The sequence below is a fragment of the Amia ocellicauda genome, chromosome 6 (genome assembly GCF_036373705.1).
Source record: "Amia ocellicauda isolate fAmiCal2 chromosome 6, fAmiCal2.hap1, whole genome shotgun sequence".
NCBI lineage: Eukaryota > Metazoa > Chordata > Actinopteri > Amiiformes > Amiidae > Amia > Amia ocellicauda.
The window spans coordinates 17,211,384-17,236,948 of record NC_089855.1 but is presented as its reverse complement, the minus strand read 5'-3'; the positions used below and the strand labels follow the sequence as shown (position 1 = coordinate 17,236,948).

At 40.3% G+C, this 25,565-nt stretch overlaps 2 protein-coding genes across 3 annotated transcripts; one reads left to right on the top strand and one right to left on the bottom strand.

The window, feature by feature from the left end:
- The first annotated feature begins 680 nt into the window (after positions 1-680).
- Positions 681-8,561, top strand: dhrs12 (dehydrogenase/reductase (SDR family) member 12). Its single transcript, XM_066706390.1, has 10 exons — positions 681-943; positions 1,319-1,452; positions 1,669-1,751; positions 2,100-2,192; positions 2,464-2,545; positions 3,869-3,930; positions 4,293-4,397; positions 4,577-4,667; positions 5,335-5,472; positions 5,789-8,561. The coding sequence occupies exons 1-10, from the start codon at positions 888-890 to the stop codon at positions 5,908-5,910; spliced, it is 966 nt and encodes a 321-aa protein (XP_066562487.1). The 5' UTR covers positions 681-887; the 3' UTR covers positions 5,911-8,561.
- wdfy2 (WD repeat and FYVE domain containing 2) lies at positions 6,365-25,565 on the bottom strand. Of its 2 annotated transcripts, XM_066706387.1 has the most exons (12): positions 25,276-25,565; positions 21,905-21,972; positions 20,757-20,830; positions 19,947-20,001; positions 19,441-19,591; positions 18,760-18,872; positions 17,280-17,406; positions 16,118-16,223; positions 15,183-15,284; positions 12,375-12,505; positions 11,762-11,870; positions 6,365-11,436 (listed from the first exon to the last, which is right to left on the bottom strand). In XM_066706387.1, the coding sequence occupies exons 1-12, from the start codon at positions 25,410-25,412 to the stop codon at positions 11,407-11,409; spliced, it is 1,203 nt and encodes a 400-aa protein (XP_066562484.1). In that variant the 5' UTR covers positions 25,413-25,565; the 3' UTR covers positions 6,365-11,406. The 2 variants fall into 2 exon arrangements, with proteins under 2 accessions (XP_066562484.1, XP_066562486.1); XM_066706389.1 differs by lacking the exons at positions 6,365-11,436; positions 11,762-11,870; positions 12,375-12,505 and adding an exon at positions 13,462-14,287.

The window sequence follows — 25,565 nt, the reverse complement described above, 5'->3', positions numbered from 1 at the left end:
TCAAATGTGCAAACCAGAATATCCCCAATGATAATAATTATAACATAATAGGAAACATAAACAATTTTGTTGACTAGTCACAATGATATGATGATGAATGATGATGAATGTGTTTATGCAAAATGCAAATAAGCCATTATATATAATAATAATAATAAAAAAAAAAAAAAAAGTAGCGCGACGGGGATTCGAACCTGGTTCGTGTCGGTTCCTGACACTGCAGGTATAGAACATACCGCTAGGCCATGGCAACCACCGCACCCATTAGCTTTTTGTACTTATTTATCGTGTGTTCATGCGTTTCTCAAAAAGGATCTTTACTGTTTTAACTATTTTTAATAAATAGACTTTTTCCACTGGTGATTTTTAATCGGGCGCAACACATTACATTGAAACTGATTTATTGTTTTAAACAATTGTCAAACGCTTACCATTCGATCCAAATTATTTATTCTGTATTTAAGACACAAACTTTGATTGCGTTTCTTTCTCATACGTCTTCAAAGCAAAGCAAACAGCATCTAAACTTGACAGCTCATTCACAGACACGACGAAGCAAACCCCACACAAGAACCGATGACGAAAACACATTATACAATAAACGTGACGTCATCGTATAGAGTGCATGGCACCTAGACCCGACAACAGAGACTGAATTATTACACTTTACTGACGGGGTTTGTTTTCCCATCGGACCCTAATAACCAGCGCGCCGTGTGACAGCAGCCCAGCCCACATGCTTCTCATACATAACACTGTTACTCAACCCGTCTGTATTATATATACGTGTATGGCAAAGGGCGTGCCTTTAAGTGTGTTTCTAACGAAGGAAAAATAAAGTTGTCATTGCAGCCTCTTACACCTTGAATGAAGTAGACAAGACGACGATGACTTTTTACCGGAATGCTGTGTGGTTTGTGAAAGGACTTAAGGAATATACCAAGTGAGTGGATTTTGTATATTTACTTTTGGTTAAGGCTCCCCTTAAAGTGTATTGGACATCATTGTTAGCAATTTCAGTAACTAATGCTCACATAAGGAACATCATTATTAGTGTTATATCGATACTTTAAATCCAGAATTACAGGACCACCCATATACCACCCATATATCCGTATTTATGAATGTATGTAAATATATGTAAGGTGTACAGTGACTGTTACATTATCTGTGCAAACAGAAAGTTGAATTACTTAATTATGAAAAGAAAGAGACAACTGCAAGTGAAATAAGCTACAAGGTAATAATAATAATAATAATAATAATAATAATAATAATAATAATAATAATAACAATATATTATTTTTGTGTATTTCAGAAGTGGATATGAAGCTGCTGCAAAACATTTTGTTCCAGGAGACTTAGATGTGAATTTAAACGGCAGGTCCTTCATGATTACAGGGGCAAACAGTGGTATTGGCAAAGCTGCAGCCAGTGAGATAGCCAAAAGAGGTAAAGCCATAAAGCAGATAGAAAGCTACTGTTATTGTCCATACTAGATGCATTACACAAGTGTTGTAATTTAACTTCGGTCACTGAATAAATCCCCCCCCTTCTGAGGTGTGATGGTAATTGGAAACCATTTAGATGACCAGTGGTCCCAGTTTATCATGGCAGGTTGTTTATCATGGGGCACTTTTCTGAGAAGGTTTGTTGTTTTTTTTTCAGGTGGGACTGTCCACCTTGTCTGCCGAAACAAAGACAGGGCAGAAGAGGCCAAGTTGGATATAGTCAGTCAAAGTAACAATGAGGTAAGCCTGCTGGCTGTGTACCAGTCAGTTACATATCAATGGCAAGAATGAGAGTGCTCTCTGTGACCGCACCTGCATTAATATGACAAGGTCAAGGCCTTAATCACATTAACACAAATTTCAGGCAATTTCATTTTTTTTAGGTGATGGGTTGGTTCAGTTCTTGTCTGAAAGCTGTTTACATCCTGGAGACTGTTACACCAAGTTTGAGAAATCCTGCCAAGAATATTCTTGAAACTCCATGGTGATAGCTATAGTTTATATTACAGATGTACTTTAAGTGAGGCAAATCTGTGATGCATTTCTTTTCCAGCCTTCATCATTCACATGGGTACTGCTTCTTTTCAGAATGTCCATGTTCACATTCTGGATCTGTCCAGTCCTGGAAGGATTTGGGAGTTTGCAGAAAACTTCACAAAGGAAAACAGTTTAAATGTTCTGGTAAGCGGAATTATGTTTGTTATTACTCATATGGGTAACTTTATATTGTTGAAGTTAACAGACACATTTCTCTCTTATTCAGATGGACAGTGTTTCTTAAGATGGAACCGACATTTAAATGAGTGTTTTTCAATTTCGATTAACTGCTACAAGTCATGGGATACGGCAGGGCACTCTAGAATTCCATGCACCCATGTACCCAGTGTATCTAATAAAAATGAATCGTGACCAAATCATAAGGCCCTCTACATTCATTTCATTTACCCCCCAGATTAACAATGCGGGATGCATGGTGAACCAGAGGCAGATGACGGAGGACGGACTGGAGATGAACTTCGCCACAAATGCTTTAGGTAAGAAGAGCACCGGCCATGTGCTCCCCAGCGCCTATTGTTCTCCATTCTGAGACATCCAAAGTGCCCATTCTTAGAGCTTTCAGGGTTATTATATGTGCTGATTTCAAGGGACTTGGCTGAGTATTTCCCAAGAGGGAGTCTGTGTATTCTCAGAGCATATGATACAGAATGTAGATCCCCAGCTGTTCAAAGAGTCTGTTTTGTCTTTTTCAGAGTGCATGACAAATCCATGCATTACTTTTGGTTAATGTGCTACTTGTGATGACCTTTAAGGCCACTAGGAATATACATATATATATATATATATATATATATATATACACCGATCAGCCATAACATTATGACCACTGACAGGTGAAGTGAATAACACTGATAATCTCGTTATCATGGCACCTGTCAGTGGGTGGGATATATTAGGCAGCAAGTGAACATTTTGTCCTCAAAGCAGGAAAAATGGACAAGCGTAAGGATCTGAGCGACTTTGACAAGGGCCAAATTGTGATGGCTAGACGACTGGGTCAGAGCATCTCCAAAACTGCAGCTCTTGTGGGGTGTTCCCGGTCTGCAGTGGTCAGTACCTATCAAAAGTGCTCCAAGGAAGGAAAAGCGGTGAACCGGCGACAGGGTCATGGGCGGCCAAGACTCACTGATGCACGTGGGCAGCGAAGGCTGGCTCCTGTGGTCCGATCCAACAGACAACCTACTAAAACTCAAATTGCTAAAAAGTTAATGCTGGTTCTGATAGAAAGGTGTCAGAACACACAGTGCATCGCAGTTTGATGCGTATGGGGCTGCGTAGCCGCAGAGCAGTCAGGGTGCCCATGCTGACCCGTCCACTGCCGAAAACACCTACAATGGGCACGTGAGCATCAGAACTGGACCAGGGAGCAATGGAAGAAGGTCTGATGAATCACGAGTTTAAGGTGTTGACTTGGCCTCCAAATTGCCCAGATCTCAATCCAATCGAGCATCTGTGGGATGTGCTGGACAAACAAGTCCGATCCATGGAGGCCCCACCTCGCAACTTACAGGACTTAAAGGATCTGCTGGTGACGTCTTGGTGTCAGATACCACAGCACACATTCAGAGGTCTAGTGGAGTCCATGCCTCGACGGGTCAGGGCTGTTCTGGCGGCAAGAGGGGGACCTACACAATATTAGGCAGGTGGTCATGTTATGGCTGATCGGTGTATATATATATATATATATATATATAATAATTATATATTTTTTTATTTGTCTGTAGTGATTGTGGAAGTGTGTCATATATTTGTGTGTGAAGCCTGTCAGCATTACTAACATACTGTTTGTTGTTTTTTAGGAACGTATATTCTAACTAATGCATTGATACCAACCCTGAAAAAATCTACTGACCCCAGAGTGGTAAGTGGGTCTGTGATATGCGTCAGTGCATTCAATAAGGGTACTTATTTCTTGCTCCTGTGATCTATAATTGTATTCCAATGTATTAGCAGTCTCCAAATATTTGCAAGTATGCATATTGATAATATTGATACATTAAAAAAGCTTTCAGAAGCTGTGTGCCATCAGCTAAAACATTATGCTGTATCTCTGGGTTTATATAACCACTTTATTACTATTCAGCTAAACAGGAGGGGGTGTCATTTTGATCTTGATCTTCCTAGATTTCATATTTGTTTTATTATTTCTTTTATGTAACATAACGGTATGAGGCAGTTTGCTTTGACTGATCCTGAAGTATCATGTTTTTTTTGTTTTTACAGATAACGGTGTCATCGGGTGGCATGCTGGTCCAGAAGCTGAATGTGGATGATCTACAGTTCGAGAAAGGAACATTCGATGGCACCATGGCTTATGCACAAAATAAAGTAATAGCATTGGCTTCTTCTCACTCAGACTTCTAGACTTTCAGGCACACTTGCTGTTGCCCTCTCTGAATTTCTATATGTCATTTCTCTTTTTTGTGTGTTTTGTTTACTATTGCTTTTCATATATGTACAGATGTTATGAGTCCAATGTTGACTGATTGCCTGTGCTCCTGTGACAGAGACAGCAGGTGGTCCTCACAGAGCTATGGGCCAAGCAGCACACCGATATCCATTTCTCCTGCATGCACCCAGGCTGGGCTGACACACCAGGTACCTCCGCTTCACCCCAGCACATTGTGCCCAGTACTGCTTACATCTTTCTCAACCAGGTTATGAAAGTGTAAGAGCCTCAGAAATGGAATGATCATATACAATGTAAACAAAAAAACAAATATATAGAACTCCCTCGCTAACCACGGGGGTTACGGTCTTGAAAACCCCCATGGTTGGTAAATACTAGCTTATGGGAAATAGGGGTTTCACTTTTCCTGGGGGAAATACTGGAGAAATGGGAGCAAGGAAGAATGCACAATTTGCAGAAGCATCTGTGCAAAAACTGCATAAACACAAATCTATATGCCACGGTTGTCAAATTGGTCTACAAAAGGAAAACCGTGTATATATGAATTCTATGGTTGGCGAGGTATCACTATATATATAATATATAATTATATAGTAACAGTGGAATGGAATTACTGCACATTTAATAAAACAGTATATCTCAAAATGCAGTACAGACCCTTTACTAGGCAATGTTTGGATTAAATTCTGGAATTGATTAGAAAATAGAAACAAAAAAGATCAATCTTCTTTGTAACTTTTCTTATTTTTTTCTTAAAACAAAAAAGTGAAAACCAATCTGCATACCCTGATGTGTTTTAGCTGATTTTCTGTGCCTTGTAGGAATGAGAGATTTTCACTTTTATGTGTTTTGCAGCTGTGAGGTCATCCATGCCTGACTTCTATGAGAAGATGAAGAACAAACTGCGCTCGGAAGCGCAAGGTGCCGACACGGTGGTGTGGCTGGCAGTGTCTGCGGCGGCCGCTCAGCAGGCCAGCGGGCAGTTCTTCCAGGGTGAGCAGAAGGGGCTGCCAGGGCTCATTGAGGGGGTGGCGAGCTTTAGGGCCCGAGGCTTTCCATTTCACATCTCCTCTGGGGCACCAAGCCAAACATCTTTACTGTTCCTCTACGCCCACTGTTCTTTTACTGTTTTTATTGCTGTCTTGCAGCTCACATATGTAGCCCTTCCTGTTAAGGCTGTGAAAGTTTTTTTCTTTTTTTTTGCCCATAGATATTCGAAAGTAAATCTACAGGCATCGGGAGGCAGAATGCTAAAGTAGATGTTCCTGTTCTCCATTGTGAAGCAGTGTCTATTCTTCCTCCTCTGCAGATCGTAGGGCTGTCTCCACACACCTCCCACTGGCGGCCACAAAGCCCACGGCAGCAGAGGAAGCGCAGCTGCAGACAGCCTTGAACCAGCTTGCTGACAAATGTAAACCTGCCAGCTCTTAACCGGTCCACATAGGGGAGAATGAAGAATGCAGGTATTGGTCTGCCCACACACCATTGATACCTGGGAGGGGTTTTATACTTTAATATGTAAAATTTAATTAAGTTTGATGTATTTTTTTTATTTTCTGTATCTTTTTCTAAAACACACACGCAAATGTGTATTCCTGAAATAAACACTATTAAGGATCAAAGACAAAGTCTTGTTGATCAAGATATATTTCTTGTTGTTACCATAGCTCTCAATGTGCTATTGAGTCAGGAAACCAAAAACTGTCAGTTAGTGCCCGGGCCTGGGACAGGTTTTCTTTTGGCACCTGCACCATGCATAAAGTCCTCTTCCCAGTCCACAGCTTTCAACCCACATCCCGGGACACACCTGTCCTACACCCCTGCACCCCCTGAAGTGTCACAGTATTCATTAAAATGTAAAAACACAACACGGTAACTTGGAGACTTTGATTTGCAGTTATTTTATTCACTGTTTTAGCAGCAACACTTGTACAGGTGAGGGTATCTTGCCCACCATTAATAATAAACAGAACAATTATATAAAACTGGATGCATCTTTTCCCCTGGACTTCTAGACATTTGTTTTACAAATACAATAAATATTACAAAGATATCCATCTTATATTGTAATATGCAGATTACTAGTATTAAAATTGTATGATTGCACATTTTATAAGTTTATTGTATCATTCATTTCAAAATGTCATAAGCTCCCATCCCACAAATGTTTTCTACATGAATATGATGATTGGGATGTCTCTAGCACTGCCTCTGGGATCCAGACGGGTTGTTAAATCATCCATTTCAATTGAAATTATTCTCCGCTTTATGTTGCTTTATATGCCAATTTTTACGTTTCAACTTTCGTGTTGACAAATGACTTCTCCTTAAGATGTAACATTAATAGAATCTGTATAGCAATTCACATGCCATCAGTTGTCAATTTAGTGTCCCCACATTTAATTTGAATAAACCCAGAGCAAGAATGGTTCTTAGGATCTTTTACTACATATGAATTCTACTGTCACCTCTTAAGGAAAGACACCAATAAATAAAACAGCCTGAAATATCCCAAAACAATAACAAACATTTCTGCAGCATGAATATTTACTAAGTTAAACTGGAAAACAAACGAAAAACATGGTCACTTATCAATACGTACAAACAGGAATGTCCACTGTGAATTGCATTATCCCACTTCAAACATTAAAACAAACGAATATAACCACACTAGCAGCCCACAACATATATATATATATATATATATATATATATATATATAAAAACACAAACAAATGTCTTGCCAACCCATCAGCTCCTAACTCATATTAAAATAAGCATGCAATGAGCTTTTGACTGAACAGCCCTGTGTGTACGAGACTAGGACGCTGGCAGGAACGTGGGACACACCTCTGAGTACATGAGGCTACAAAAAACCCTGATCTCTACATAGGGCTGCAGTCAAAACTTGTGCTTCACAAATGTCAACTGCAGCACAATCCACCACACACGAGGAATTTTTGTGTTTTTATACAAAATGCTCTAGAAATGTTTGGCTTTCTTAAAGGTGTTTGAAAACACACTTAATACAATACCTAGTCCAAACATGCATTATTATGCTAGCAATGTTAGGATACAAACACCCTTTGATTTCACCTGGTACTGAGGAAGTAATAACATAAGTGATATTAAGCTAGAAGTACTTCTGACTTGGTATTTTAGTTTGTTGTTGTTTATACCACATCAGAGATTACTGCTTTTATGAAACCTTAAGTCTTAATTAGAATACTCACATTTCCGACCTATGTGGTTTATGTAAGATAGTAATGTTTTCATTGTGTTATGAAAAATTAGTTTAGCTCCTTTCAAGTTATGTACTGTGCAGCTGGACCAGGATGTGGCAAGAGGCTTTGTTCATTATTGCTTCTTCCTGTCTGTAGAAGGGCATTTGTATTTGATGTTTGTTTGTTAAATGGCATGCCTGGAAAATAACAAGCTAACGCAGTTCAAGAAAAGACCAATACAGTAATTGTTTAGCTTTTTACCTTTTTTGAAAGCAAGGCATTCCTCATATTGTTCAAGTTACACATTATACTGGCATATACTGAAGCAGCTCTCTCCAGTAGATTTCTGGAAGTTTAATAGACAAACACAATACCTTGATAAAAACCACTGCACAAGCTTTGGGAATAGTTAGCTATTTTTGTTGATGAATGATGATACAAATTATCTGATTTAAAGTATTACTTTTTTTAACTTCAGCATTTTTGTTGTTTCTCTGAAACAACTCTGAGTTGTGTGTCGTATCTAACTCTAAGGTTACAGTAGAGTTGCACTATGATATGTTAAATCCACATGCCAGTTCATGAGCATGCAAGTTTATGTGATTTAGAGCATGAGACAAACACGGATGTGGCTAATCGGCCATAATCTAAGATACAGATATGAAGTATAGCACTGAACTGCCTCAAAGGCTGCACAGGAAAACTGATGCAATGTTTTCCTCAATTAATGCGTTTTGTTTCAGCAATTACTTGCAGTTACATGAACCATGCTACACATTGATACGCTTTTTATGATTGAGAAGAAGATAAAGAATAATAATAATAAAAAAAAAAAGGTGACTGGTATTCTGATTGAAACAGTATCAACAGAAAGTAAATTCCACAAATGTTCAAGAATCTTGTAAAAGCAGCACAGGAAATATGAATCGGATCTCATTCATTAAAACTCAAGACTCCGAGATATTTTCCATGTTGTTCTACAGAGTTTGACTAAAACCAACACTGAGTGGCTCGTGAAAATAAACATGATTCTTCTCACAGTGCTGTGTATATATCCTTTGCATACTGCAACTGTCACCGTGACCATGATAGTGGCGCCCTCTAGTGTGTTGGTCTTATTTTGTTCTGAAAGCTGTCGGTTTCTTACAGAGAACACCTAAACGGTGGGTCACACCTGGCATTTTAATCGGTATAAAACTTCATGTTGTAAAAGTTTATTTCTCAGCTGGGGGGAAATATTGCCCCAATGAATTAATCACTGTACAACATTTGTCATTCTAACTGAGAAGGGGGGACAGACGGAGGGGCAAATTGCAAGAAAGTATCGGAACAATTGTTTTGTTTGTTTATTTTTGTCAACTTTGTAGTTTATACTTAAAAGAGCCAAGAGTTTGTACTGCTCTGAGCACAGAAATACATCTCTGTGCCCGAATAAGGCAGAATGTGTAGATGTCAGATCCCGTTAACTAGGACAGCTTCTCTTTTTATTAGTGTGGAGAACCCTTATATAATAACATTTAACACAACGCATGCAAGAAACTATTTGTATTTCTTGTATTTCGTAAGTTAATATTAATGACCTTGCATTGCAGGGTGCCATGTGAGGCGCATCAATGGTGCGGTTGTTCTTGACTTACACAAACAATCTCAGATTAATCAAGCATGAGAGAGAGGCAGTGTTGGATCCTACAGCGGGAAGTAAAGAGGCCCCCTCCCACGTCTCCTTCACATACCATTCAAAGCCCCTGATTGCAATGCTTTCACCTACCCTGGACTATGATCCTGTATCTAATTACATTACAAGATTGACAAAAACAAATTCTCTCCTCCTGTGCTTAGCGCTCGGAGGATGAATGTTTTGTTCTTTTGTACTCTGAACAGGTTACATAAGTGAAGCGTGATCTTGTTTGGAAAAAGTAAATCACTCCCCTGCGTGGGGTTTTATCAGAATTTCAAATGTCCATTTCATTGATGTCTGTCTTTGTTTGCGTTCTGTTGTTTGCAAATGGATTGCAACCTGTGATTCAGCCCCCGGTGCTCCATGCAACACCTTTCCATTGTTCCCCACCCCCCCAGCAGTAAAACTGTTATGGCCCAGAATTGAGCAGTTTTCCTAACTTAAAAAGCACACACCTGACTAGAGCTCCCTACTGCTTCTGCTAACACTGATCAATGCCTGTGTAGACCTCCTCAATAAGTGATGAATCTCATTATATTAGGGCTGTAGTAAACAATGATTAACATGTCACGTTAATCAATTAGCATTTCAATTAGCAGTCATCCAACAGTACAATTAGTATATCTAATTAACTGACCAATCTCAAAATTTGAAATTCATTGCCAATGGCTAAAACTCCACATTTAAGTAATCTATTCATTAAACCCTGATTTCAGAGGAATTAACCTTAAAACAATACAAAATGCAAGTCTGTGTTCACCTGCAATCTGACAGCACAGCATGCAGACAAAAACAGTGTAGGAACTTTTTCTTTGCTTTAAAAAGATGAAAGTGCTCATTTGTGTGCTGTAATTTGTCAAACAAAATATATGACTCTATCTAAGAATAACATTTGTACAATATAAGAACCAAGTAAAAATCCAGATAAATACTACTCTGATTGTGTGCTCGTAGCATACACAAACCACTCCAGGATTACAGTGTTTTCCTTGTATTGTTCAACTGTGACCCCCATTACAGGAGATAAGCACTTGTGAAGATGGAAAATGTCTAAATGTGATACTACAATTCAGTACCTCAGAGCTGTGCAACCCAATGCTGCAGAGCTGTAGTTCTCTCAGCTGGTTTTCACAGACCTTAATTTGCACTTATTTTAGACTGTATCCAAAATAACATTGGTGAGTCCAAAACGAGTGCTATTTTGGGGGTTGTGAAACCAACCCTTTGAGTGCTAAAGGATAGTTCCTGATTATCACTCTTGCATATCATGTGATAGACTGTTCCATTTCACTTAAATACACCAACTGAAGGATATTACATTTACTGGCTGAGTGGCATCTAACAGACTAAATGCTCCAAATTAAGTCAAGATTGGGCAGCCCTTCTATACAGTTTCAAAACCTCATGTTCTCAAAACACAAGGGGAAAGAATTGAGAAATAGTAGAACACCCTCGATACACACTCATGTAAAAAGAAAACAAAAACCATGAAAGATCACCCCATTTCAGTTTAGTGTCCTCTTTTACATGGCCCACTACTCCGCTGGGATTACAGTGCTTGAATTCGCCTTGAAACGGAAGGAAAGGATGATTTTGTTTGTTAAAGAAACAAAAGTCACACGGGGAGCCACCGGTCCTACAACAGCTTATGCTCCTCAAACGGAAAACAGTAGAGATGTTCCCCCTGGATGCGCACGATTTACACTAATTTAAATATAAATTAAAATACAGATAAAAAAAAAAAAAAAAGGCAGCAATGCAATACAAATTGTTCTGTTAGGGAACCAGGACTCCACATGGCTATAGGCCCACACAGACCAAGCAGACAATATTTGCTTCTGTCGCTCTTAAAACCATTCAGCATTGGAGACTGAAACTTCAGCGGGCCTGATGATTTCAAGATTTGTTGTGCAAAATATATATTTTTAAGTTTTTGTTTGTGTTTGTTCCTTTTCTTGAAGGATTACTTTGAAGTGCTGCCGATCTGCACTCAGCAGTTCCCTGTCCTCATGCCTCCACCTGTCCTCAGGACACCACAGGAGTCATGTCCCACAGCTGTGGGAAACAAACACACACAGACACACTGATGAGGGGAGACTGGCTCCTGGACTGACAGACACACATCAAGCTTCATCTAACTGAACATATTCAGCACAGTGTCCCACAAATACTGCTTTTTTGTGTGTTGGACCACATTGTGAGTTATATCTCTCTAAACAACCCACAGAGAGATATAAAGTAGTAACTTTTTTTTTTTTTAAGCAATTTCACAACAGCGAAGTTATTCTTCTAATGCAGACCAACGAGGACAGCACTGCTGCCCAAGTCGTATATTTTTCCCTCATGTATCACTTTGCCTTTGCTCTAGATAGTTTCTTACCTTAACAATCTTATCTGCCCCAGAAGTTAATAGCCATCCTCTCGTGGCTTCGAAGTGCATGTGGACAATGTTGTGTTTACTGTCATGGAATGTAGCAGTTGGGGCTCGGCTGCAAAACAAAGGGAGGCGAAGAAAAACAGAGGTCAAGAAACATTCTTGGCAAAACTAGACACAGACTAGTTTCCTAATCAGGTTAATTTTGTACTTTTCCATCCTGAATAATCCACCACAGAGAAATGCGAAAAGGTTTTGAGTGGTTGTTTTTGTCTGCTGCATGTTTTTGATGGGACACGGGCGAGGGCAGGGTCATGTGACCTTGGCTGCTGCTTTTCGTTCCATTCCATTTCTTATTTTTGCTGCCGCTAATCCTTAATTATGGAATTGATCTCCAGCAACAAGGTCCATTAAGAATTTTAACTCAAATGGATAAAGTCTCAAAGTCCTACAATGGTCGATTGAAGGTTTCCTGTCCCTGATATAAAGGGGGACGTGTGAGTATAATGGTCATAAGCCACATTTATTCCATCTGGCTTGTAGTATGTACACAGCCTCAATTCTCGACAGGGTTTGAGATGCGGGTGCAGTCATGATTTTGAAATCGGGGTGCACTTACTCCTCATCGGTGATGGACTCGTGACAGCTGTCACACACTCTCACTTCAAACTCGAAGCCCATGAGTGGGATGGTGGACCTCTTGGAGCTGCACTTCCCACACACGGCCTTGCCACACTTTCGGCAGTGGTGCTGCAGGAAGATACAGAGATAGGGCACTGAGGCAGAGCGACAGCCTGGGCAACACAACGCCCACATTACTCACAGTTCTATAGGGCGTGACATGCAGATTATAATTATTTTGTCCGCATCAGAAACATTTTTTTTTTTTTTACAGATTTGGATCTACCTCAAATAGATCACTATTTAGTGGGTGTGGCAAATATTATTCAGAACCAGAATGCATACCATAGAAAAGTAGGTGTCAGAAAAGGCTACACTGACGATTTTACGTGATTTAAAAAAAAATGAGGTTCCACTGAAGGCAATTATATTATTTAAAGATTATTAATCTCTTACACTGCCTGTTTGAACAATAACTCCTGACACAAGTTCTTTCCCTGAGCTGCAGCATCTCATGGCACAGTGTAATTCTATTTTTTGGATCCAAGAAGTAATTCGTTCATCTTGGTTTGATCTGGCTTCTGATTGTGTCCTGCGGTTACCAGACTTCTTTTTTTCCCGTGACATCACTGCCCTTTCCAGTAGATTTGCTCAGTATTGGCTCTTGGTACCCCCTTCTGGATCATTTCTGAATTACACTGCACTCGGTAATACTGTACTGGAAGGAGGCCAAGTTTTCTTTGGTCTGCCTTGGTTTTCTGTGTATTGAAAATGTACGCAAACGAGAATGCAGCATAAACAATCCTAAAACTAGCAGGGATTTGCAAAGCACAAATACCAACACAATTTTGCAGAAAATATTGAAATGTCACTATGTTAGTATCAGAGCATATGGAGATCAGTGTACTATTATCTGATGAAAGGAGGTATCCATTCCAAGGAGAATCTGGCAGTAAATGTAAGCAGCTGGAGTTAATTATTCTTACCGTGATGTGTCGAAATCTTTGCTGTTGGCCTGATTTTAATTATTGTTTTAGAGATTTTTATGAGGAAGTGGAGAAAATTCTTCACAAAACAGCCATAAAACAAGTCAGATGTTTTTTATTTTATTTTGTTCCCTAGTATTGTTCAATACATGCCCTTAATGTGTAATTCAATTAAAATTGATATAAACATTTTCACTTAGGGAACCTTGTTTGTGGGAGCATAGGTACTACAATAAATACAATGGCAATAAACCTAGTATAAATGGTCCCTTTTGGTGAAACACATGGAGTGCTGGAGTTTCTTCAGTTGAACATTAGCTTTAGGCATTTCTAAGAAGATCTAACTGGAATAATGTGTGACGTGAAGTCATCAACTTTCTTTTGGTGAAAATCATATTTTACTTTTACATTTTCAATAACTCGCAGAAAGACTCATTAAAAACTGCAGCCACGGCACCTTGATTCCCAGGTGCTAATACTGCAATCTCCGCTCAGAGTGAAGATAAAGCACAGCAATATTTAAATAGTCAAACAGCTGCCATCCGAACACAAGAGATGATGAGGAGAGAGCTCGTTTTACCAGGCTGCTCAGGAGTGCCTATGGATAACTAGAGGATTTACATAAGGCACTTTGCTTATGCCCCGAGGCTGTGGTCTCCAGTCCTAGTGTAGGAGAGCTCCTACCCTTCACGGACTGTGGGCATCTTCAATCAGACGCTGAACACTGTGTTCATTTTAACTAGGTAAGCCAATAAGTGAGTGCCCCTCCGCCCACAGGGTCTGGCTCCTGTTTTCTCCGTTCCTCCACAGGTTTGCCGTTCCTGCGCGGGCGACCGCCCAGCAGATCCTATACGGTCCAGCCAAGGGAATCTCTACATCTACCTTGAGGTGCTGGTGGCGTGTCGTCTGCGCAGTGAAGCAGGCACTGTGGGAGGGACGGAACATCTGTTTGTTCAATAAGCAGGAGTTGGACCCGATCGTCATCGCGCGGAGGGGCATGGTGTTTGTAAAAGACTACGTCAATCTGGAGGTCCATCAGAGGGGCAAGGAGGAAGCCTTTAAGAACTGGCGCATACAAGATCTGGGGGAGCTCAGGATCCCGTGATGGGACCCACCTCCGGGGACGGTTAGTTCCCCCTGCTGGAGCCCGAGTCCAAGATCTTTTAAAGATTTTATGAATGATTATTTTTAAAAAAAGATTTTAAATAACGAATCTTAATTGTTTTTAAAGATTTAGTTGTTTTTAAATCACAATTGTTTAGGGTTTTGGTAGAGTTTTGTTATATTTTGTTGTCAAATACATTGACCGTTTTTGGGTTTAATTTAAAATGCATTAGACTTTTTTTGTTTGTTTTTTATTTTTTCCTTTTAATTGTTTCTTTATTTTGTCTAATGCATTTTCTGTTATTTTCAATGTATTTGACTCTTTTGTTGGTGTGCAGTTTTTGCTTTTATCACGTTTTGTTTATTTGATTTGAGCACGTTTATTTTAAAGTTAATTGTTTTAGTTTTGTTAAAAATCACAAGATTTTAAAAATTTTAAGTGATTTTAAGAATTGATATTTTAAATGATTTTAATCACAAGTATTAAAATTGAAATTGTTTTATTTTAAGAAATGTAAAATACTCAACCTAATAAACAGTATTTTACTAGGTAAGCCAATAACTGGCCCAATTACTTATCAAGAGTTTGTTTGGAAAGAAAACCTGTAGCTGTTCAGGACTAGGGGAGGGTTACAATAAGGAGATTAGAAACATTGAGAGATTAGGCCTTCCCAACAACCCCCATTTGAGCGTCTCTATGGCGAGGCCCTGCTTACCTGCCGCAGTCCTATCTTCTTGCTGTCCCACATCTGCTTGAAGTTCCAGAAGAAAGGTTGTTCACACTTCTGACATGAGTCACTGTCCAGCCACTCTGGCGTCTACAGAATGGGGCAGAAATACAACCTCATATGAATTAAGGGGCTGTGTACAAACACTGGAATAGTGCACTTGTTTTTTTGTGTTCCTCTGTTTTACCTTGCATTTCAAAGTCAACAATCAACCCCAGGATTCAGCAACATTACTCTATGAAGACTTTATGGAAGCAACAGAGGGTCACAGATTAAATATTAACCACTACTTACTGCATCCCTCACACAGTACAACCTGAAGCACAATTTTATTGAGATGAGATTTTTATTAACCTACTCCGCCTTAATGATCAATCTAAATCATATCCTGGTCTGTGGCATTCCCCATTTCGGATTCATATCACATCCTCCTACAATCATACACTGTAAGAGATATGGGCAGCAGCAGCAGAGATGGGGAATTCAGGGCTGCACACATGATAGTGCACAGCTCCAGATGCTGACCTGAGGATGCCCATTTCACATAGTCAAGACAGCACAGTTTCTTCAGTTAAATTCCCTTTAAATTAAAACTCATTGGCTAAAAACTCATAGTATGATCAGACATAGATCCCTTAAATTGAGGATGATAATTAAATTCTTCTCTACTGGATTTGAAGCCACTTAAAATACGGTTTTTGTTTGCGGTCTGAGACAGATTCAGGCTCTGTTCTTAGAAGGCTGAAGGGTAAACAAGTAATCCTCAGAAGCAATTATGTCCTCTAACTTCATAACAGCCTGGACAGGGTCTCACACACTGCAGCCTCTCTGCTCCCTCTGCCCCAGTCACGAGTCCCACCCTGATCTCCTTAGCAGCTCTGGTGACATGCAGTGCCCAGTGCCTGCAGGACATGAGCTCTGACCTCTTGCCTCTTAACGTCCATGTTCCAGATAACGATCCCCCCGTCAGAGCTGGAAGAGATCAGCTGGCGTGTGTGGGGTGCGTAGCAAAGGCCTTGGACTTTCTCACTGCAGAGGACACACACACACACACACACAGCCACGTCAATATTTCTGTCATCACTGTCTATCACCATGTGATGTGAACTTACTTCCTCTGCACGATCTGCTCAGAGGAGCGGTGTTCTGCGAGAACAAGCAAGCGTGGCAAAGGGAAATGATTTAAACGGAGTATAATTGAATCAACTAATCAGGCTGTGACCCAAAACAAAAAAATCTAAGCAATATCTATTCAGAAAATGCTATCCTGAAACATTCATTTGAACATACATTATAAGTTTCTTGTTTTAAAGTATAGGGAGGAATTAACTTTTAATTGCTGCCCACAGCTTTAAAAAGCCAGTCTTTCCGGAGAATGTGTGAAAGCCCCAGTGCTGTGGGAGAGAGGCCCTTGTACAAGGCGCGTGGGAAAAGGAAAGGGAGAGAGCATCTCAGCAATGGCAGACATTACAGTTGGCAGCAGCTCTTAGCCATCGACAAGGGCAGTCTGGCTCAGAGTGCTTCGCTCTGGTATGCTGTGCTCTACACACTGCCAATTTCATGTTGTTGCCCTTTTCATTTTTGCCTTTCTACAAGAATGCATTTGTTTAGTGGTTAGACAATAATATATAGCATAGTGCGTTGGTAACTGCATAAAAAGGCTAAAATCTGAATCCAGGAAAGATTCCTCAAGATGGAAGGTAGTCTTTGAAGCATGTGATGCATCTATTTTTATTTTGTTGGTTTTACCTTTCTATGTTTTAAGTATTAGAGCTGTGGTTTACCTTCAACCCTTACAAAACTTTTTAATTTTTTTAATATTTATACTTTGAGGGATACCACTTTAACACCTTTTATTATTTCTCTAGTTTAACAAAGAAAGAGTATTATTTCTAAGGAGTCAATCAACACTGTTCAACTGGATAAAGTCCTCAGTCAGAGAGACACAGTTTCTCATTCAGGTGACATCAAACCATTTGGGATTCCCCCCTCCACAGCAGCCTGCTACGTGCCACTGTGTACAAGCTTGCTCAGCCTGGGCAGAGTGTTTGCCACTGGTCTATCGTACACTTTTTTAACACTTACTTGTGACCCTGCAGTTCAATGGCGGTTCCTTTCCTGCCTCCAATGTCCCACATGATGATGGAGTGGTCAGAGCTCCCTGAGAAAAGGACCCTCTGGACTGGATCCCAGCACAGAGCCGTCACACTGCCTGGAGAGAGACACAACAGCTTAACTTCACTATCTGGGTCAGGACTCCCCACTCGGCGACCTGGCTAACATGGTACAACATTAGACATATAAGGCTGTTTTAAATTGATCAAATCCCATTTTTGGGTTTTCATTTTTTGCCTTGGCTAACAATTCATGAAGAATGCCACATTTATCTTGGAGTTTCCACCAGCTGGCCAGAGAGAAACTGACAGCCAGACATTGCTTATGTCACCATTACATAACCAGTCCCAGTTGGGGCTCCGGCCTGCCATGCTGACTGGGGCAGCTCAGTTGTCAGGACAAAACTGAGAAGGGCATCATCAATGCACCGTGTCTAGAGGAACATTCCAGTAGTGGAGTCAGAAGAAAACCTAAGAAAGTATATCACACAAAATGGACTAAGGACAATCAAATAATCATCTAAGTGTAAGTAATGTAAGCAATGGCAGTCCTCCTCCCTGGATCGAACAGCTTGGTGGCCATAATCCAAGACTCTTTACTGACCTAGTGGAACCCTGAGAGGAATTCACAAAGGGATTAATCCAACAAGGTCATCAGAACAACTCTGTTGAAAATATAAAAGTATATCTCCTGAATGTTTGAATCTTTAAAATAAATTGTGCCACTAAGTTCAAAGCAAAAAAAAAAAAAACTTTCCTCCTGCAGAATTTGCAGTTAAAATGAGATTATTATTTTTTTCAACTGGCAAAAAGGCCAAACTCTGTAATTAAGGAAAGCAATCCTTACAGCTCAAAGGGGTTCTTTTAAAGTACTCTGACTGGAGGCCCCTATATAAGGCGATGACCCAGCAGCAAATTTTAGTGTGAATTTTAGGAACTATGCTGTTGGTGATGCATCTCTACAAACCACTGGGGATAGTCAGGTTCCATTAACAAATACCAAGTTTGGACAAGTCTTTGAAAACTTGATAGAACTACCGAGAAAACACAAGTGCTCTCAAGATTTCCTTGGGGAGAAGACAGATGTTAAAATTACTGATACCTTCAAATTGCTATTTATACATTTCCACTTAGTTTCACTTCCCTGTAATGTGTAGCTCATCCTGCATAGTGCCGGAAAGATGGGTTGTGGTTATTTTATAGAGTAACATTTGCCTAAATTTGAAATACACAAATTGTGAGTTTAGACTCGTAGAATGTCTTTTAGAGTTAACTGATGCTCAATACAAACTGACTAGTATGTAAGAGTGAGTGGTTACAGAACTCATGTAAATATAACTGAGACAACAAACTTAGAAACAGTTATGGGATTAATTAATTAAAGTATGGGAATATCACAGACCTTAAGAATAATACCTGAGAAGGCTATAGACAGCAGAGCTAAGACATACCTGTGTGTCCTTTAAAGGTGGTGACGAGGCTGCAGTTGTCCTGCTCCAGTTTTAGGATGGTCACCTGGCCCGAGTGATCGCCCACAAAAGCATGTCTCGTCTCAACATCAAACCTGACCACACTGGTTAAGGGTTGTCTTTATGCTGGGCAAGTTTCCCTGCTTCAATTCAGGAGCAAAAATGATATTCTTCCTAAATTGTTTAAGCAGGAGCAAGGGCCCAACTGGCCTCATTCTTTCTTAGTTGATTAAAACTAACTGCTAGACATAAATCAGACTTGTTTATGGCTGTAGATGAAATATCACATTCTAGTGGCGATTTCTCCTTTCACAAATCTGTAAATATCTGGTAAATTCAAGCACAACACCCCTGAAGTCCTAGCCCAGCACTACAGTGATTACAAGTGTCTGGGTTGTAGGTCACTGAATGACTTCCTACATTCCATTCTCTTTGTCGTTCTAAATCACAGGTTGACAGATTGCAATTTATTTATTTCACATTAAAGCATGGAATCTGAATATGTGTCAAGCAAGCGTGAGTCAAAATAAACTCATGTAGAAAAACTTGTTTTCCAGCAACATTCCTCAGACAGGCTTCCTGCTGAGATGATCAGTCTGGCAGTGTAAGAACCCACCCACGAAATGCAACTTGAAGAGCTCCCAACCCTGTGTGGAAGGATACTGCAGCCCGGACACCCAGGCCGTGGTGCGATATCCACCCAGTCTCTGCCCACTCTCGGAGCAGTGCCAAGTGAAGTTCTTGTCCTGCCCAGTGCTTAGCACCCACTCCATCTCCAGCACAAACAGCACCACCGTCACTCTGCCTTGGTGAGCTACGGCACAAAAACACTGTGTTACAGAGGAGGGAGGAAGACCGCAGAACCACAGTGTCAGCAGCAAATGCAGTGTAAGACTGGGAGAGTGGAAAGCAGTGCAGTAGCAAAGCCACAATCCTAAATGTACGCTGAATCTGAAGAGTCCTGTGATGTTACAATACACCCCTGTCAAATCTAACTGCTAGTTAAGGGGGGAAATAAATGAGAAAACAAGTAACTTTTGTGAACGGATTATAAAAAAAGTGCACTTTGGCATTTTTGAAGAAAATTGTGTCCCTGCTGTGAACTCCTGTAGTTAGCATTCAGTTGCAGTAAGCTGATGAAATTTATGAACCCAAACATCCTGTCTCACCCTGGTAGCTCCGTGCTGGGGTCATCTTGTTGTAATCTTCAGAAAGGGTAAATTCCTGAGGAAACGGAAAAGCACATTTTGTAATATGGACATTTGAAAAGATCCAATAATAAACAAAATACTGAAACAGCATAGAAGGAGCAAACTCAAACAAAACACACTGACTGAGGAAAAAAATTGACCACAAAGGCAGGATGGTAAATCCTTTCATTACAGTTTTTTTTGTGGGGGGGGGTCATTTTGTTTTCTTGAGTCTTGATACCAACAAATACTTCCCATACTGGTATTATATAATTGCTCTAACTACATTTCCTCTTTGCCCGACATTATAGCGCGTTCAAATTTGCAGAGAAAAAAAACCTTGTGTTAAGGATCTCAAGCTCTCCTACATTCATTGACAATTGTTTCTCAATGGAAACTAGTACATCAGTACATGTACCAATCAGTTAATTTTAATAATATTTAACTTGGACAGTCAGGCTTTACCCATGATTGTCAGGCCTCATGCACAATTAATAGAGGAAAGGAGTAAGGCCTGTGAAAATGTAAATAAGATTTTTGTTTTGTTTATTGCAGCAGAGTGGAGTTGACCCTTTCTTCAAATGTCTTAAACCTTTGATCCTCACAGCCCTGCAGAGTTTACGGACTTCATTCAATAAATCCCAGATCAAAAAACGGAGGTGTCCTTTTTCTTGTTTCAATCAAGTGATATGTCCCTTTTTTCATTCCCTCCACATCTCCACGGTGGATAACCAAAGAGGCCTATCTGATCGGAAGTCATCTGCTCTCTATTCAGCGGGATTGACTTACAGAAATCTGTCCACTGTCCATTCCAACAGACAGCCTCCTCGTCTCTGGATTGAAAGACATACAGGAACATGGAGCTATGAGGAGGAGGGGCAAGCAACAAATGCAAGTTAGTACAGCTACTCCTGCACTTTTTTTAATTCAGACTAATATTTCTTCCTCCACTGGATTCTTACTGCTCCGGAATATCTTGTGGCAACCATAAGGAAACTGACAAATATTAAAGATAACATAAAAGCTCCCCAATGCAAAACCACTCCAACATTATTACTAAAAACTAACATTAGATTTTCTATTGCTTGATTTGCAAAATATTGTAGTCTGTATAAGTTCTGATGAATGATACAATTATGATTTATATGTCAATACACCTGCCTAGAAAACTACAATAATGCAGGTAGTGACAGAAAAGCATCACTTGGTTTCCAGAATGGACAGATCTTTAAATGTGTTTTGATAATCAGTTTTTTCAGCTATTGCATTTCTGTGGAATTTACCCCACTTGCGCAAGTGTTCAAGAAACTTAAAAATGTTGGCTACTAATATTTTTTTTACACTGACGCTGATCCTACAGATTTTGAGCAATGGGTAGAATGACTCTTAAATGAACTGAATGTTTGAACAGTGCAGGAATGTACACTCGCCATTGTCCATTTTCCCTCTTTTTTCGACAAAACCCAGCTTTTGAGAAAAGAGAGGCTGAGATACCAAGGTAACTCTAACTGCAAGAACCTTTCAGAAATGCTGCATACTCAGGGACTTTTTATACTGCAGTTGTAAAGTGACACGTATATCTTTTTTTGAGATTCTTTTTTTATTTTTTAAGCCATAGTTTCCCTTTTTCAAACTGTCATTTTAGAGTAGAGGAAAGTTTCTTTGAAAATGGCCTTCTGTCTCTGACATTACAATACCCAGCTACAACTTTGTATGAAATAAGAATTAAGTATTGGACATGTGGTGAGGAGTGTGGGCAGTGAACAGAGAAGGGCAACATACAGCATATTGAATTGTGGTTAGGCAAAGGGAAGCATGGGCAATAACAGCAAAGCAAGCCCAGTCAGAATCAAGAACAAAGGACAGACGAGTATAGCACAATGATTCAACAGTGGTACTGCTCAAAACAAGGGAGGGGATAGCCAATGAACGCTTACATGGCATAGAGTGGTAGATACTGGGCCAGTACTGCCCACTGTCCCTCTTCAGCCATACTCTGATTGTCCTGAAAAGACAGCAAAAGCTTAGGTAAGAGGGGGGGAAAGGCATTAATAAAAACTAAAATCTTCCAACGTAATTATGTATTAAAATCTCACATTTCATAGTGGTTTTGCCTGCATTTCTGCTGCTGTTGAATGAGGCTATGGAAAACGGATGCCAGGAAACCCAACTTATCTGTAATCATGTGCACAGCTATGGCTGAGCTCACCACCATGCAGAAAAAAGGTCACTAGATGTCTACAAAAGCAATAGATGTGACAGGCAAAAATATGCTTAACATACAATCTATTTTATGCTGTTCTCAACACACACAAAATCCAGCCATCATGTGCATTGATTCTTCTACTGATATTAAGCAAATAATACTTTACTTCCTAATGATATAACCTATGACTCTCGTTCCGAGGTGCTATAATTAGGATCCTGCATTTTGTATATAATGGCTTTTCAAACTGTATTTCAGTGATGCAAAATACAGGGTTCAAACTATAGTATATTCTTTGTAGACACTTCCACTTGTGTGTACTGTAAATCTGAAAGGAACCCAGAAGGCAGTTTTAATCAGTTACTCACACAGGAAAGTGTCTAAGATAAGATCGCATGCACCTGTCGTCTAACTTGTGGTTTTGCTACACACTTTCTCTGCAGACATATTTTGTAGTATGCATTCACCTCATTTACGTAGCTGATGTACCTTGTACTCTAATTATGCATTCATATACAGTGAGGGAAAAAAGTATTTGATCCCCTGCTGATTTTGTACGTTTGCCCACTGACAAAGAAATGATCAGTCTATAATTTTAATGGTAGGTGTATTTTAACAGTGAGAGACAGAATAACAACAAAAAAATCCAGAAAAACGCATTTCAATAAAGTTATAAATTGATTTGCATGTTAATGAGGGAAATAAGTATTTGATCCCCTATCAATCGGCAAGATTTCTGGCTCCCAGGTGTCTTTTATACAGATAACGAGCTGAGATTAGGAGCATTCTCTTAAAGGGACTGCTCCTAATCTCAGCTCGTTACCTGTATAAAAGACACCTGTCCACAGAAGCAATCAATCAATCAGATTCCAAACTCTCCACCATGGCCAAGACCAAAGAGCTGTCCAAGGATGTCAGGGACAAGATTGTAGACCTACACAAGGCTGGAATGGGCTACAAGACCATCGCCAAGCAGCTTGGTGAGAAGGTGACAACAGTTGGTGCGATTATTCGCAAATGGAAGAAACACAAAATAACTCAGTCTCCCTCGGTCTGGGGCTCCATGCAAGATCTCACCTCGTGGAGTTTCAATGATCATGAGAACGGTGAGGAATCAGCCCAGAACTACACGGGAGGATCTTGTTAATGATCTCAAGGCAGCTGGGACCATAGTCACCAAGAAAACAATTGGTAACACACTACGCCATGAAGGACTGAAATCCTGCAGCGCCCGCAAGGTCCCCCTGCTCAAGAAAGCACATGTACAGGCCCGTCTGAAGTTTGCCAATGAACATCTGAATGATTCAGAGGAGAACTGGGTGAAAGTGTTGTGGTCAGATGAGACCAAAATCGAGCTCTTTGGCATCAACTCAACTCGCCGTGTTTGGAGGAGGAGGAATGACCCCAAGAACACCATCCCCACCGTCAAACATGGAGTTGGAAACATTATGCTTTGGGGGTGTTTTTCTGCTAAGGGGACAGGACAACTGCACTGCATCAAAGTGACGATGGACGGGGCCATGTACCGTCAAATGTTGGGTGAGAACCTCCTTCCCTCAGCCAGGGCATTGAAAATGGGTCGTGGATGGGTATTCCAGCATGACAATGACCCAAAACACACAGCCAAGGCAACAAAGGAGTGGCTCAAGAAGAAGCACATTAAGGTCCTGGAGTGGCCTAGCCAGTCTCCAGACCTTAATCCCATAGAAAATCTGTGGATGGAGCTGAAGGTTCGAGTTGCCAAACGTCAGTCTCGAAACCTTAATGACTTGGAGAGGATCTGCAAAGAGGAGTGGGACAAAATCCCTCCTGAGATGTGTGCAAACCTGGTGGCCAACTACAAGAAACGTCTGACCTCTGTGATTGCCAACAAGGGTTTTGCCACCAAGTACTAAGTCGAAGGGGTCAAATACTTATTTCCCTCATTAACATGCAAATCAATTTTTAACTTTTTTGAAATGCGTTTTTCTGGATTTGTTTGTTGTTATTCTGTCTCTCACTGTTAAAATACACCTACCATTAAAATTATAGACTGATCATTTCTTTGTCAGTGGGCAAACGTACAAAATCAGCAGGGGATCAAATACTTTTTTCCCTCACTGTATAACATACCACACTATACACTATATAAATTTTGCTCTGTGACTTTTTACAGTTCACTAAATATAGTACAATTATGTTGTTGAATGTGTATACAGGTGTCAGTAGAATACAATTAGTTATAATGATAACAAAAATATATTTATTTAACTATGCATTTACTATTCAGACTTACTTTTGACAGTAAGTTAAGCAGACACTGAGTGGTTCCACCATAGACAGTTGCACAGACCCCAGTATTACTCCCAGCCTTATTTCTACTTATATCAGTTTTAATAAATCCCTGGCAGGCAGCAGTTCATGCTTCAGAATTCTTTGGAGTCATTTTTTACTATACAAAAGATTAATTGGGATATACTATACGTAAATGTGTACTGTATAGATTACTTCAGGCACAATTAAAAGCTGGTACATTATGTAAAACCAACCTAATTGTTACATAGTTTAGTGTCAGTGCTCTAGATCTGCCTGTTACAACTTGACTGCATAGCTGAGCGAATAGGAAGAGGGAGTAATTGACCTATGGTGTCTTGTCAAGTCAGCTGACAGATCATCCCCACACTGATGTTCGTTCATTGTACAAAAATAATTTAAAGCATAACAAGATTACAATACGTGATCTACACAATATCTATAATGTGCATTATGTGCATACATTGTTTATGATAACATCACTTACAATTACTTTCCCCAACTTTGCCTGAGTTGAAAGCTGCAGCTCATTTCGTGTTGGGGGAGTCAATATCCATGCAGTGACTGTGAAGGACCTGCGACTGTGTAATGAACGCATTCTGCATTGGGGCTTTAAATGGCTGATGTCTTCATACGCTCTCAAGACCTCAATCATGCGCTGGAGCAGCAATCCCAGTCTAATGCGCAGCAGCATGTCTTTTTCCAAGACAAGCACTTCCTTTGACAATCTGCAAACCTAGTTCTGGTTCATACAGAGATCGCCATGCAGGCTGCAATGCTATTTTCGCTGGAAGGACGTGATTCGCCTACCTGTCCTCTGAGACGCTGATGACCCCATCCTCCTTGGGGATGATCACCGCCGTGTTGACCACATCTTGCGACGCTTCGATCTTATTCAGAAGGACGGGTCTACGGGTCTGCGGTTTCGGGTGTATTTCTGCGGCCATGGAGAAGCAATAGTCCCTTTTCCCCCCTTTTCCCTGGGTATCATAACAACCCTGCCCGACTGTGGTGTGTGTATACAGTGCGGGGTGACGAGCAGTGATGCTACTAGTCAGCTGACGGCGTGTTCACAGCGCCCATGAGCGCAGGCAGTCGCG

Coding starts and splice junctions, on each gene's coding strand:
- dhrs12 (XM_066706390.1), top strand. CDS start 888: ATGACTTTTTACCGGAATGCTGTGTGGTTTGTGAAAGGACTTAAGGAA. Junction 3,931..4,292: donor AATCTACTGACCCCAGAGTG/GTAAGTGGGTCT, acceptor TTGTTTTTACAG/ATAACGGTGTCATCGGGTGG. Junction 4,398..4,576: donor TGGCTTATGCACAAAATAAA/GTAATAGCATTG, acceptor CTCCTGTGACAG/AGACAGCAGGTGGTCCTCAC.
- wdfy2 (XM_066706387.1), bottom strand. CDS start 25,412: ATGGCCGCAGAAATACACCCGAAACCGCAGACCCGTAGACCCGTCCTT. Junction 20,831..21,904: donor TATCTACCACTCTATGCCAT/GTAAGCGTTCAT, acceptor TCCTCCTCATAG/CTCCATGTTCCTGTATGTCT. Junction 19,592..19,946: donor CCCAGCACGGAGCTACCAGG/GTGAGACAGGAT, acceptor TTTGTGCCGTAG/CTCACCAAGGCAGAGTGACG.